The 15,749-nt window shown below is 44.2% G+C and overlaps 1 protein-coding gene across 1 annotated transcript; it reads left to right on the forward strand.

The window, feature by feature from the left end:
- The first annotated feature begins 446 nt into the window (after positions 1-446).
- LOC108880831 (metal transporter CNNM1) lies at positions 447-15,469 on the forward strand. The gene is made up of 10 exons (XM_018672549.2): positions 447-2,322; positions 9,374-9,517; positions 9,612-9,752; positions 9,841-10,010; positions 10,122-10,212; positions 10,692-10,837; positions 10,917-11,196; positions 11,548-11,652; positions 11,985-12,089; positions 12,438-15,469. The coding sequence occupies exons 1-10, from the start codon at positions 882-884 to the stop codon at positions 12,515-12,517; spliced, it is 2,703 nt and encodes a 900-aa protein (XP_018528065.1). The 5' UTR covers positions 447-881; the 3' UTR covers positions 12,518-15,469.
- Positions 15,470-15,749: the final 280 nt, after the last annotated feature.

The raw sequence follows: 15,749 nt of genomic DNA on the forward strand, positions 1-15,749 counted from the left end.
ATCAGTTCAGGCTGGATAAAAAACAGAATAAAACAGCTGAGACGAGCCTGGTGCTTTCATGGCAGCAGCCTGCTTTACCTGGCTGGTAGTCTAGTCATTGTCCAGTCATATCTACTGTTACACAATTTAGGGAAATCCCTTATCAAATGCTCAAGTGTTCTGATGGGTTTCTCACTTCATATAATAAGCTAACAAGTCTGCACCTATTTATTATTTTGTTAACATGTTTTTTACAATAATCTGCCAAGTCAGTGGTTGTAGATGTTAAGTAGTTATTAATAAATTAATTATCATCCAGGTCCACTTAAGCAAAGTGGACAAACAGTCTTTTTGATGAACAAAGAAGACAGAGGACGTGACAAACAGCAGAGTCTCAGTTATTTACTTAAAACTTATCAATTAGTTACAGTTTATATTTTAAGCATCCCTTAAAACAATAAGGCAATCCGAAACTCAGTGCTGAGAGCTTTCATAGAAACGCTTTAATGGGTGTCGTCAATACACTAAAAGTCGTTATTCATCAGCCTATTAAAGGACGTTAATCACAGTAATATCATTTCTATTCGTGGCTCATTTTAAAGTGACACCATGGGAGGAACAGATGATCCTGAAGTTCTTACAAATACTGAGCATAATAAACTCCTGCATTACTACTGTAGTGTTACAGTGATCTTTATGTACTAGTGAGCTCGAGGCTATTTTTAGAAAGTTACGTCACCGCACAGTGGAGGGCGCATCTCCCTCTCGGTACAGCAGAACATCATAATCACCGGTAACGGTAACGGAGAACTACTGGTCCCTCCTTCTCCCTCATGGACCGGAACCACGCAGCACCACGTGACCCGGGAGCCCTGGACTAAACGAGCATCTCACACCGCATCATGGCTGCGGAGGATGCGGCCGCGCGGTTCCGAGCCGGAGCCCTGCTCTCCAGCGGGGCTCCGCTCTCTCTGTACCGCCTGCTGCTGCTCTCCCTGTCCGCCTGCTCCCTGCTCCCCGCCCCGGCGCTCGGCTTGCTCGGCTTTCGGCCGGAGGAGACCGGGGCGGAGCTGTCCGTGGAGGACGGGGTGCTGAAAGCCACCGAGGGGACCCGCTTCATGCTGCGGGTTTACTATTCCACCTCCCCGCAGAGGCTCAACCGCACCGCGGCGACTCGCGCCAACAACGCCGCGCCCTGGATCGCCTTCATCGAGGAGCCAACTCCCGGGCGAGAGGGACAAGTTCACCCGAAGCGGAACATGTGCATGGACAAGAACGCCAGGACGTCCGACATCGAGGTTTTGGGCTCTTTCAAGTCTGCTTCGAGTCAGAACTCTGTGTTAGTGGAGCTGTTGGCCAAGGACCTGCGGAGGGGGGAGAAGATAAAATACTACTCCATGTGCGCCTTCGACGGATCCAAATGGGAACACTACCGGACGCGGGATTTCTGGGTGGCCGTGGTGGAGCGCTCGGCTGTCCCGGATCTCTGGCTGCAAGTTCTGGTGTCAGTCCTGCTGCTCGGGCTGTCAGCTTTGTTCAGCGGGCTGAACCTGAGTCTGCTGGCGCTGGACCCGGTGGAGCTGCAGGTCCTGCAGAACAGCGGCACCGACAAGGAGCAGAATTACGCGCGGAAAATCGAGTCTGTGCGTCGGCACGGTAACTACGTCCTCTGCACTTTACTCCTGGGAAACGCGATCATCAACGCCTCGCTCGCCGTGTGGATGTGTCAAATCCTGGGCATGACCTGGCTCTCCACGGTCATCTGCGCTTTCGGCATCTTCTTCATCGGGGAGATCCTTCCGCACTCGGTGGCATCGCGGCATGGCCTCGCCATCGCTTCGAAAACCATCTGGGTGACGCGGCTGCTGATGGTGCTCTCCTTCCCCATCTCCTACCCCATCAGCAAACTCCTGGACCTCATCCTCAACCAGGAGATATCCAACTTCTACACCAGAGAGAAACTCCTGGAGATGCTGCGCGTCACCGACCCGTACCACGACCTGGTGAAAGAAGAGCTCAACATCATCCAGGGAGCGCTGGAGCTGCGCACCAAAACCGTGGAGGACGTCCTGACGCCGCTGACTGACTGCTTCATGCTGGCCTCGGACGTGGTGCTGGACTTTAACACCATGTCGGAGATCATGCAGAGCGGATACACGAGGATACCGGTGTTTGAGAACGAGCGGTCCAACATCGTGGACATCCTGTTTGTCAAGGACCTGGCGTTCGTGGACCCGGATGACTGCACCCCGCTGAAGACCATCACCCAGTTCTACAAACACCCGCTGCACTGCGTCTTCAACGACACCAAACTGGACGCCATGCTGGAGGAGTTCAAGAAAGGTGAGGAGGGCGCTGGGAGGTGGTGGTGGGGGGGGTTGTTTACCCGTGTGTTTGTGGCAGGTGACATTTTTGGGGTCAGATGAAGCTTATGTAGCCTAATAAATCACATCCACCCATGGACAACATTTTGATAAATCAGAAAAAACTCGCTAAAAAAAACTCACAATTAATACACCGGTATTTGATGTGAGGCTAGTTACCGTGGCAACCTGTGAGTCTCAGGTGCCTACATGAGCAGGTGAGGGTGCGGGATACCGCATTGGCCTGTTCCTTCTGATGCACTGACAGCTTTGTATCTGTTCTGCAGTGTGTAATCTACCTGTCATCAGTGTTAGGTTTGACTTTCACCTATTCAAATGTGTAATAGTAACCAAAAGATAGTAGAAAGGTTTTTCAGATTCTTGAAAAGTTGACATATGTGGAGACGTGATTGTCTCCTGTCAGCGATTATATGTAAAACTGTGAGGCCAAGGGAACGCTAATTGGTCTGAAGGTGCTTTCCAAAAGCCCAGGTAGTCAGTCCTACTTTTTGTGGTGGTTTGCCAGTTGAACTTGAAGTTACAGGAGGAAAAACATCACAATATTTCCTCTTGCTTGGACACACTTCCAATAAGACAAGTTTGGAAGTCTGTGCATCATTTGCTGTTATGCCAGCTCTTGTTTAACCTTAAATAATTTTTTATGCAAGAGGGCTCAATTTGGGATAAACTGACATCTATTACTGGCTAGATATTATTAACCCACAAAACAAGGCATTAGATTCTGAGATTTTTGATTATAAGTTTAGGAGAGCTCTTGGAAAAAGGTCAATTAATCATCTGAGCTCCCCCTCACACCTTTTTCTGCTCCAATGAGGCTGTGTGAGGAATGTGATCTGTGTGAATTAGAGCAGGAAAATAGCTCACACAGACCGCCACAAACCCTCCCTGCATCAAACAAGTGCAAAAACCCAGGCTGCAGTGCTTCTGCAGCAGAACAGTCTTTCCTCCTGTATGCAGTCAGCAGGCATTCTTGCTTTATTGTAGAGTTTAAAATGGGTGGGGTGCTCAGCGGCCAATCACAGTCCTCGGAGCTCCTGCATGTTCAGGGACCCTGCATAGTCAGCGTTTTTTGTGTTTTTTTTCTGCTGGGTTTGTGGTGAGGACAGGAAGAGAAAGAAGTAAACAGAGAAGGACACCTTGACTAAAGCAGCCTCTGTTTACAGGACACAACCGATTGCTTATTTTGTAAGGACAGGGTGAAAAGCTGTCATCACCAAAATGTCATATTTTCAAGATAAAAAAAAAAGCTGGACGGCTATTGTTTTAATAGTGCACTGACATGGCTTCAAAAAGCTTTTAAAACTCAAGGATGGTCAGGTTTACTAAACCTGTATAATACAGAATTCCTTAAATGAAAGCAACACAACGTTATCCTCACCTTACACATTCAATAACCAGTCAACCAGTTTGATGTACTTGCTGACTGTAAAGTGGCTATTTGTATGAGTGTGTGCACTTGAAGAGTATGAAGCCCGATGCCCTCGGAGGTGATGAACACAAACATGATTCCTGTGTCACTGTGCCACAGACAGATCTGGATGATAATCTACACAGACCAGAGGATTATAAACTAGGTCTTCCCCTCACTCTCTCTCCCTGCGTTGCTCTCTTTCTGCTCCTGTGCCTCCCTGTCTCTCTGTAACAACCCTTTCAGGCACTGCAGCAGAAAAATGCAGGCTTCCTCATTCATTTCAATGAGACCCCTGCAGCAGCTGGTGCTGCCACAGAAGGCTCCAGGAAAAAAAAAAAAAGCACATTCACATATAATTTCTTTCTTCTAAGTAAAAGTCCTACACAATGGTAAAGACATGGACACACCCTGAATGAAAATGAAAGAGGTGCCAATAGGTCCACACAATAAATGGAGCCACGCTGCCAAGCCAGAGAGGTGTAGTCAACACTGCTGTACACAATATCCTTTACTCTCTGCATCAACTATCCAATGCAACTGTACATATTTACAGTCTATTTACATGTCTATTTAAACTATTTACATGTCTATTTAAACTGTCAGAAAATGGCCAACACCTCCTCTGTGCTGCCACTGCTGCTGCTGTTTTATTGCTGCACCACCAGCATCCACCTATACTAGTCTCCAGTGGGAGATATCTGCTATTAACACTCCCCAAATCTCTTCCTCTGTGCTTACAGTAAGTGTATGCCACAGGGAATAATGAGGTCAGAGTCAAAACACCAAACGGTGATTGTGCTGCTGTGCTGTAAATAAAGTTTTCTCTGCAGGCTGGCAGAATGAATGACAGAAGAGGAAACATATGAAGAGTATAAGAGCATCATTTCAGGCTGTGTGACAGGCAGGGGAGTTACCAGAGCGGACATTAAGACATCATATTTATTCCTCTGCTAAATCTGGTTTGAAATGATTTTTTTTTGCAGAATCCAATCTCAGTGAAAGAGCTTTTCAGCTGCAGTGGAAGATACAATAAAAGGGCTGCTGGACAGAAGACAATAAGTGAAAGAAAAACATATATTTTCTCGCCAAAAGTCAGCAAAACACTGATTTGCCTACGTTTAAAGACAGTGTAGAGATGTAGGAGAGAGTCTGCTGGTCTGGTGAGACTACAGAAGGATTCTTTGGCCTGAATGCTAAGCAGTACGTCTGGCACAAATGAAATCAGCCAAGTAACACCTTCCCCGCTGTGAACAACAGCAACAGTAGCGTGCTGGTAGGGGGAACCTTTTCAGTGCCAGGAGAGTCTTGTTTAGACAGATGGGAAGCTGAATGGTGAACATTACACACAAAATCCTGGACCAAAGTCTACATCCCCCCCCGCCAGAAAGCTCAAAATGCAGAGAGAGTTTGTCTTTCACAAAACAATGAGTCAAAACACACGAGAACAAGAGGTTTTAAATTAAGATAATAAACGTGTTAGTGTGACTTTAATCACACTGGAAATCAGTGGGGAGACCTAAAACTTTCTAACTTAAATAATACATATAAGACATAATCCATGGTACTTTATTTAATCTATTCCTAAATTAACAGGAATTGATTTATATGATAGAAGACTGCCCTTTTACTGCAAAATTTATATTCTCCCCCTCCAACCTCTCCTCTCTCTCTCTATCCTTGTCACTGTACAGTCTCCCAGGAGGCAGAGTATAAAATATTCAGTGTGCTGTACTTCCACTGTTTGTCTCCCTGCCATCTGCTCTCTATGTTCATGTTACTTTTTACTCATCTCAGTTGATCTACTCTTATCCTGCAAACACAAGCTGCAGAATACAGTGTCATTTACATGTAGACAAATACGCAGTAACCTAAATTATTTTCAGTGAGCGAGCAGGTCACAGTCTAAAATCCTTTTAAGAGAAGAAATAACATCTCTGCATCACATTTATGTCCAAACCTGCTTAAAACCATCCTTACAATCATTCATAACTTAACACACACACACACAGTATGACCACTGAAATCAATAAAACCAAATATAACTTTAAAAACCAATAAAATAAAACTGCTTTATTATTGCACATTCAACATAAAATTACTGCTCTATGACTATGTAATGTTCCACCACTGAAGCATTTAACTACTGCTGTTTAAAATCTTAATGGCTGACGGGACTAATGAGTCCTTATAACCACTCAGCTTCAGAGTGAAGGATGTAAGATGGATCATTTAATATTTTAGCATGTGTTTCTGAGCACAGTCCTCATATATAACCTGAATATTGTGGTGTTCTTTCCTCCCAGGGATGTTCAGGTCCTGGGCCATAATAATACTAATATTAATAATGCAAATTACCCCTGTTAATTGATTAATGTCAGGTTAGGACAAAAAGATGCACGCAACATAGGAATTTGATGAATAGCAATAATCATGCAGGACAAATTGGACCATTTCTAAATATTTGTTGTGCATGATGGGTTCATAGCTCCTGTATGTGTTGCTTGTTGAATGTCAGTTTTTCTTGACTTGACACATTACCTTAATTAAGATTTACTGATAAAACAAAAGCATCAAACTTATCACAACCTGTTGCTTTGTGGTGATGTGTTCAGTTTCGAGTTTCTTACCTATTTGAACCAGCAGTGACACTTGATAAAGATGAGCCCACTCTCCTACTGAAGTCCACACATTTACAGGTCCTGTCCTGTCTGACAGCAGTGTTTCTGAGGAACAACGGAACAACGGATGCATTACTGAGAGGAAGTACTATATAAAGTAACGTTTCTAATGAAGCTTTACTTGTAAACATTGGCAATAATATCAATGTATATGTGACCATGACTACTAATCAAAATGTCGTGCTGGATATACTTAAATCACCCTAGACCCTCTCTCCTCTCTCCTGACAACATTAGCTTAATAACCTCAAAAAGAAATGCTAAACTTTTAGCAAGATGGCGGAGCCACAGTTCAGGAATTTGCTTCATTATCGACTAACCGTTCCCAAAAGCACAATGTGCAATTTTCTTTCTCCTCAAGTTTTAAATAAACGTATATTAACGGTAGTAGCTAACAGTGGTCTCGCTATATTTTGCTAGTAGTTGTAACGTTTGAAGCTAGCTGCCATGCTAACGTCTAGCTCCACAAGTAGCTTTTAAGCTAATGGAAAGCAAACGTTTTTTTTTTTTTAAGGCAACGTTCACATTTTTGGCACTTTTATCTTACACTGCCGACACTTACTAAATTATCATTTTCTTACCATGGTTGTCTGAGTGCTGCGGTGCTGTAACTAATCCTTTTCCCACTTTTCTCAGAGAAGTTCTGTTTTAAGGCTTTTCCCCAGCAGCCATTTTGACTCGTCCTAGCAGGAACAACACAGGTGCAGCTAATTAATCATGGCTGTATTATAGCTGTGTGCGCAGGTAATTAGGCCCCTTTGTCGTGGATGCAGGATCACAGCCTGGCTGCTGGGACACTTATCAGGTCCTGGACCATAATAATACTAATATTAATAATGCAAATTACACCTCTGTTTATTGGTTATTGTCAAGTTAGGACAAAAAGGTGCACACAACACAGGGATTTGATGAATAGCAATAATTATGCAGGACAAATTGGACCATTTCTAAATATTTGTTGTGCATGATGATCTCTCCAGTTTCACAGGCACAGGCAGTGTTATTTCGGGGTTGTATATATAGCCCTTCGGAGACATATCTGATGAGCGTCACATTCCAGGATTTACAGTTTTTAAAGCTGCTCTGGGCAACAGGGGTAATCACGAAGTATAACAGTGTACCATCCATATTTAATGGGTTTCTCCCTGTGTGGAGCACAGTCACCGGTGGAAAATCTTACTGGCAAACTGAAAGCGAGGCTTTAAAACTGAAGAACATTTAGTAGTAGTAGATGATAAAAAACAAAATCTGGAGAGGCCAATATCACTTAACCTGTTGTTAAACAGTGTTGTCTGATAATATTCATCTCTCCCACTTTACAGAGATGAATAAACAAAGGTCACTTCAGCTTCTGAAAGTGCCATGACGCCTGAATGTCTCACAGTAAAAAGCCAATTTACACACAGACAACAGCAACCTATCTTTCCAGAAACGACATCCCAGTTACTTAAGGTTTTCTTGGATCAAATTTTCCCTGAGAACTATTTTCTACAAAACTGAAATGAAATAAAAATAATAGTTTCTTAGACAGTCAATAGTGTCTTAGACAGACAATCCTGGGTCCTGGCATTCCTCCGGATGCTGCTGACCTGGCCTCCAAATTACCCACATTCCAATCCGATCCAAAATCTGTGGGATGAACCAGAACCAGCCAGATCCATGGAGGGCCCATCCTGCAACCCACTGCACCCAAAGGATCTGCTGCCAATGTTCCAGTGCCAAACACCACAGGACACCCTCAGAGGTCCTGTGTCCGGGGGGAAATGCACAATGTTAGGCAGGTGGTTTTGATGTTGTGGCTGATCGGTGTACTTGTGCACAAACAGACAAACAAGATAAATGAAGACGATGTCACAGGTTTAAATATTAAATTCTATAAGATTCTTAAATGTGACCCACAGTTAAAAACAGAGGAAACTGAAGGAGGGAGAGGACGTGCAGCACGTTAGCTGTAAATGCTCTCTGCTCTCCCTCACTTGGTCTATTCTGTATGTAAGGCTGACCCACTTAGCTGAATGCATCTCTGCCAGAATCGTGTGGATTTGTGTGAGTCTGTGTGTGTGTGTGTGTGTTTGCGAGGTAGTATTTGGCAGGCAGAGAGTGTAGAAGCAGAGACAGAATCTCAGTGAGGAAGTTGACTTGGATCCAGCCTGCTGAGGACCAGCAAATGTTACAAACAATGTTTTTTGTCAGAGTGTGTATATATTTGTGCACATTTCCAGAGTGTAAAGTTACGAATTATGCAACGGCTGCTGTCTGCAGTGCAGCATCTCAGTAGCCAGTAAAACACATGTTGGTATCAGGACGAACACAAACAGATACACACAGACGACCCATCGCCTTCTGCTTCCTCCTGACACGTTTACAGATCTACCCACCTTCAGTGTTTAATCCCAGCTAAGATCATATCAGCCTGTCTTTTCTGGAAACACCAAAAACACTTACTCATCATCCTGGTGGTAAACGCAGCGGAAGAACTGCAGACTCTGGATGCATCACCTGAGTGTATTCATGTGATTGATTGTGTTTGTGCATCCAGAGGCTGCGTGTGTGTGTTTTGTATTGAATCCTCCCTGCTGTTACACCCACTCCATTCAGCTCCTGCTGTTGCTCCACTTTCTGAACATCACTGCACAGCTCCACTCCCACTCAGTGTACAGAGAGGACTCACTGTACCAATCATAAACCCACACATACAGTACACAAACACAATAGCTTTTGTTGTACTTTATGTTCCAGTCCCTGCTTGTTTTGTCTTTCATCTGGCCGCAAGATAAATGTCCCTCCAAGGATCATAAAGTAAAGTTGAAGTTGGAAACTTAGAGTTAATATAAAGTCAGCTTTGAAAGAAACTGCCTCATATGAGACGAAGTGACACAGATCTGAGTTTTCCTCTTGACATTTTGACATTTTAAATCCAGGAAAGTCGCACCTCGCCATCGTGCAGCGAGTGAACAATGAGGGTGAAGGAGATCCTTTCTACGAGGTGATGGGCATCGTCACCCTGGAGGACGTCATCGAGGAAATCATCAAGTCAGAGATCCTGGACGAGACCGACCTCTACAGTATGTATGCATGCACACATGCTCCAACACGTTTGTCAGTGTCTGGGATTGTGATTTGAACACATGCTCAGCTTGCATGTGTCTGTCCTGTCAGCTGATAATCGAACAAAGCGGCGCGTTTCTCACCACGAGCGGAAGCAGCAGGACTTCTCCATCTTCAAACTGTCAGAGAACGAGATGAAAGTGAAGATTTCTCCTCAGCTTCTCCTGGCAACACACCGCTTCCTCTCCACAGGTAACAGACGATCACCTCTCTGGGTCCTTGTTGGGATATGAGAGCGTCCTGTGTCTCCTCTCACACTCTTCTCTCCTCCCTCCATCAGAGGTGGAACCCTTCAAACCAGCTCACATCTCAGAGAAGATCTTGTTGAGGCTGATCAAACACCCCAGCGTGGTTCAGGAGCTCAAGTTTGACGAGAAGAACAAGCGAGCGCAGCAGCACTTTCTGTTCCAACGCAACAAACCAGTGGACTACTTCATCCTGGTGCTGCAGGTGTGTGCCTTTAACATTTGGCCATAATGTCAGCACAGGTGTCATCTTGTCCCAGACGGAGGCTGGTCAGCTCACGTGGTGTTTCTGTGTCCCTCTGGTCTGTTTCTTCAGGGTCGGGTTGAGGTGGAGTTCGGTAAGGAGGCGCTCAGGTTTGAGAATGGAGCGTTCTCTTACTTTGGGGTTCCTGCCATCATGCCAACAGGTACAAACACACACTTATACACCTTTATTTGCATTCCCCACCCACCTAGTTAGAGTTAGAGATAGGGGATCGGGTTAAGAAGTAAATTTTGCCTTGATTTTTAAGTTAATTCCACACTTAGATACACAATAGATGTATTGAGATCATTTAAATAGAAAAGCAAATATTCAGAAAAAAAGACTGAAAGAATGTGCAGTTTTTAAAGTGTGTGTTCAGCAGCGCTCCAGCTCCTCAGTCGTGGCATTTATATTGCTCTGAATGCATTAAAACATGCGAACACTTCCAAGTCACTTAACTGCCAGACCCCTGAATGCAGCATTCATCGAGTGAAGTGCCTCGAATGAATGAAAGCTTTCAGCTCCAACAGCTGAGCCGATCACAGAGGAAGAGGGGAGAAATGAAGCAGCATCCATCAGCTCACTCTGATTCTGCTCTGTACCTGTGACTGTGCATGTTTGAAGCGTCTGCTCCCTCTGCAGTCCACAGGTCCCCCTCTCGCAGCAGTGGTTTGGACCGCTCTGAGTCCATGCTGTACGCAGGGAGCATGGGGCAGCTGAACGGAGGGGGGAACGTCTACCTGCCAGATTACTCTGTCAGACAGCTCACACACCTTCAGATCATCAAGGTAACACCTCGGTGTCTCAGGGCCTCAGTTATCAGATGATTTAACAGTTAATAACACCCATAATGCACCTGTGTGGCAGATCACCCGGAGCCACTACCAGAACGCTGTGACAGCCACCAGGATGGACAGCTCTCCTCAGACGCCCGACGCCGACACTCGTCTGACAGAGGGAAACACCCCGACCCCGGAGCCTCCGACAGCGGAGCATGCCGCCACGCTGATGCCCCCGGGGCACACCACCGCCACCCTCATGCCTCCACCCAGGGAGTTCAACCGGCCCGGCTCGGCGAGAACCCACGGACAGCAGTCCAGCGTCCCACACAACACCTCCCTGCTGAACGAGAAGAACCGCATCGTCCGTAAGTGTCCTCGACTCCAGAGACAGATGATGGGGGTAAATCCAATAAAAGAGAGTCAAACAGGAAATGATAATCCTGGAGCGGGTCAGGCTGATGTCAGTAAGAGATGATTTGAGCCATCAGAGGCAGACAAACAAAGCTGCTCCTTCAAATGAGTTTTTTCTGAATCCATTAGGCTGCAATATTCAGGATGAATCGAGTTCAATAACCCCAGACAGCTCGAACTGCTCCGAAATGTTTTCAAAAACCTGACAGAGGATGTAGACTTAAGTTGACAAAAGATGGTTATATTTAAGGGTGGGAGACACGCCTGTTGTAAATTAAAAGGTCTCTTGTGTGTTTGTGTTTTAGGGAGTAAATCTGACGGCCAGAAGAGTCCCAGCGATTCAGTGTTTCTCAGGATGGACGAGATCCCCTACATCAGAGAGGACAGATCTGAGGCTGACGCACACACTGGTACGACGTCAGACTGCACAGAGACAACTAACCCTCTACATGTGAAGATGTCATTCCTAAATTCTGGTGTTAGCATGTTAGCATGTGCTTTCTGCCCAGATGAAGATTTGGACAGTTAGCGTCATGTGCAAACAAATCGAGCATCACCTCCGGAGTAAAGCAGTTTCATTTTTACACTGAAATCTTTCCCGGAGCAGCAAGTTCCCAAAAGTTGGCTGGCAAATCATCAGACCTAGAGTCATACAGGACTTTGATCCGTCCTCCAACAGAGACCAAAGCTGTTCATCATTGACAGGGTCATGACTAGGTCTCTCTCTCTCTCTCTCTCGCAGACATGGCCTCTGTTCCCATAGAAACGGACACGTCTCCTTTCATCAGCAGCCTGTCGCTGAGCGGCTCAGAGGACACACTGGGCAAGAAACTCCTGCTCAAACTCAGTCAGTCCCACACACACACACACACACACACACACACACAGCCCACTTATTCACTAACCGTTTCTATACACTCTCTCTCTCTCGCTCTCTCTCCCTCCTTAGCTTTAATTCACATGCAAACTCAGTCGCCTACACACTATACACACTCTCACAATCACAGCTTCCCCTCCCATTTAATCTTACATTAGTGTTTTGGACTTGCCTACTTTGTATTCTCATGTTGTTTCTTGAAGGACCATTCCAGTGGGGTTTTTTCTTACTCTATAGATTGGTACATTACTATTGAGGAATTCAATATGTCATATAACCTATAGCCTATAACTGTTATAACATGTCTCGTCTCCTCAGGCCACAAGAAGAGGAAAAAATCACGCGAAGGAGAGAAAACACCAGAGGACATTTCAGAGCAGCCGCTGGTTAAAACCTAGCAGAGAGTGAAACAGACGTGAACTCTCCATCATCTGATGGGTCTTTAAGATGTTTGTAAAGACGATGTGGTTGGAGAACTACAGCTATCAGAGTTTTATCTGAGAACACACACCCCCACTGCAGGAGATCATAAAGTGTGGACCCATCATACTGAACACATTATGGGGGGGTGCAGCTGTGGCAATACGCATTAAACTGTAGCTTCTCATCTTCACAGGTTTTTCATGCTGATGCTCGTATATAAAAGAAAAAAAAAAGAGTTTTTATACGCTACACACCCTCCTCACATGTGATCACTTCTCCAATGGAGCTAGAGGAAATGACAGTACACAGGAAACGGATGGAAGACACCAAAGATGTTGCTGTTTTGTACATACTGCTCCAAAATGCACAGGAGAAATCTCAACAACAACAGAAGTCAACTAGTTGCTTTGTGTTCAGGCTTTTAATTTTGAAAGGTCGTCTGTTTAATGCTTCTTACCTTCTAATTCTGCAGTCTAACTATAACATGTTGGTGTTTTTTACATCTTTTATTTATCTACACACAAGTGTTTTAAATCCAGATTGTGTCTGAATGTCAGTTTTTAAAGCTTCTTCACTTTCTAAAATACAGATTGACACACACTTCTCAAGCAAATATGGCCAGAAGTATAAGGACGGCCTTGTTTTGGCTGGTTAGTTCCAATGAAAGGAAATCCTTAGATGATATTTAGCATGGTATTTTAGACAAAAGTTGGCCTCAACCCCAGTCAACACCTCAAAGATGAAGCAGAACACTGAGCCAGCATCAGTGCTGGTTCTCTCCAGTGCTTGTGGGCTGTTAATTGCAGCAGGTCAATGCCCATGGTTTAGAATGATTGGTTCAAATATCACATGTGGGTGCAGTGTCAGGTGTCTACATACTTTTGGCCATGTAGTGCATCATAAAGGTCTATGATTACTGTCTTTCAAATGTGGACGCATTAAAGGAACAGCAACATGTTTAGACGAGTGCTTGTTCATGGGTTAGACAAGAAGATCAATGCCACTTCGTGTCAGTGAGCTGGAACCAAAAGGCCGTTAGCCTAGCTTAGCATAAACCAGTTTACTAGTTTGATTTAGAAGGGGATTGTTTGTCAGCGCTGCCCCCATGTGGCCACAAAATGACTGAGCAACAGGAAATTCAGGTTTTAAAACGCAGGTGCTCAACAGTAACAGAATTTTGTTGTTATATCCACACAGTTACATGTTTTTCTGTTTTCCATTTGCATTTGGAGTTCTGGACAAGAGCAGTATTGATCCTCTTATCGACCTCATGACAAAAAAAACTGTCCTTTCATGTCCTTGAGATGTGTTTCCATTGCTCTGTATCATCACAGCTGATCTGACGTAGCTGACTGATTGTCCATGTCGTTATTTATCACTGATCAGACTGGATTTGTGAGGTTGTTTTTTTTAAGTGTCTTCCCTTTATTTTTGCAGAAACCTCTCCTCGTTTGTTTTTATTCTGAGCCTTTTCTCTTTAAGATATGTAATCTGAATTGCATTTTATACCTCATAAAAATGTGATTTGTTTTGTTTTCTATTTGCGTTGGGCTCTTAGGAGAGTATCAGACTGTGGCTCAGACGTGAAAGGACACTGTCTGCATATAGATTTAGAAATCTGGGCTCAGGCTTTCATTTCAGTTCAGATTTATTCATCACACAATCTGTGATCACTGAACCTCTTAAAATAATCATCATCTGAGCTGAGCCCTTTTTTATTAGATCCATTTCAATTATATATGAATCTCATTCTTTCTGGCTTTTCTTTACTGGAGGTGAAATGAAACTGAGCTTCTGACTGCAGGGACTGTTTACCACAACACCAGATATGATCTCCTCTTCCCTTCAGCGTATAAACAATACATTATACTGGGTTTATGAAGTCAGCACCTCTCACAGTATCTGGCATTTTGCAATGGGATGTGCATACACAAAGTCAACACATCAACATGTCAGCATAAGTATGAGATAATGTGGTCAAAACTCCCCAAAGTTTGACACACACACCTCTGTCAGGAGAGATTTAAAGAAAGTGAATATGAATGTTTTCTGAGGTTAACAACACAGAGCAGAGTTTGGAGATTAGACATCGTCAGTGGGATTAATCCTGATAAACATGAAACCAATAAAGACAGGAGATAGGTAGACTCCCCTGCAGGGTGAGGTGATGACAGGGAGATGGTGGGTTGTGCAGCTGTAGGCCTGAAAGAGAGGATAACATAAACACAGGTCACTGAAGCCTGATTGGCTGCAGGAACGTGGGCAGGAAGATAAATGGCAGCGAGGGATTTGAAAGAGTGGAAAAAAAGAAAGTGTTGGACTGGATGGACATGGAAAAGCAAGAATTCCCAATAGAAGGAGAAGTGAGAAGGATAAAGATCTGCCTTACTGAACATTTGCAAAAGCTTCATTTGTTTTGGTCCAGGACTCTTCTCTTATAGACATCTCTCCTTCTCCTTACTGTTTTTTGTTTTGTTTGTTTTTAACCATCTTTAAATGTTCTGCAAAAATGTGAAGAATGTATCACTAATTCTGATCTGCGCTACATGTTTGCTGCCCCCTGGTGGTGTGGAGTTGAACGTGAATGTACGGGTGGATACATGTTGAGTTCAAACTAAGCCTTAACTGTGTTCAGAGTTTCTCCAGCAGGACAAGAGAAGATGCTGTGGTTAAAACGATGGGTGTCTTTACCAAGCTTCTGCTCCTCTGTTTCTGACTGTGACACACTTTTTGTATAAAAGCAATACTGAAAACACTTAATGCCATGTTACTGATGTGAATGACCCTGCAGACTGTGGACGAGAAACCGTGAATGAGCCTCTTTACCTGCTATGACAAGTCAAACTGTCTGCAGGATAAAAACAGATCCAGTGAGACACTGAGCTCCAGATATCCAGACTTTTAATAAAACTGAATCTAAACAGTTACGTTATTGTAATTTGTAGCATCCACCGTATTAATAAGAAGCAAGTTACACTGGATATGCATTTGTCATGAATAATGGGAGGAAACATAGCTTTGATGAGTCTTTAGAAAGTGGCTGTTGCCTTATTGGGATCCCTACTTGGAAATCAAAGTTTACCTGTTCAGATGTTGAAAGAGTTTTGTTGCTTTATAACTACTTACAGCGCTCAGTGCATGCAGATTTAAGCCTAAAAGAGCTGATGTGAGTTTAGTTTTCTGGAGGTTTTATTCCTCAGTTTATGC

Source organism: Lates calcarifer, linkage group LG5 (genome assembly GCF_001640805.2).
Source record: "Lates calcarifer isolate ASB-BC8 linkage group LG5, TLL_Latcal_v3, whole genome shotgun sequence".
Taxonomy (NCBI): Eukaryota; Metazoa; Chordata; class Actinopteri; family Centropomidae; genus Lates; species Lates calcarifer.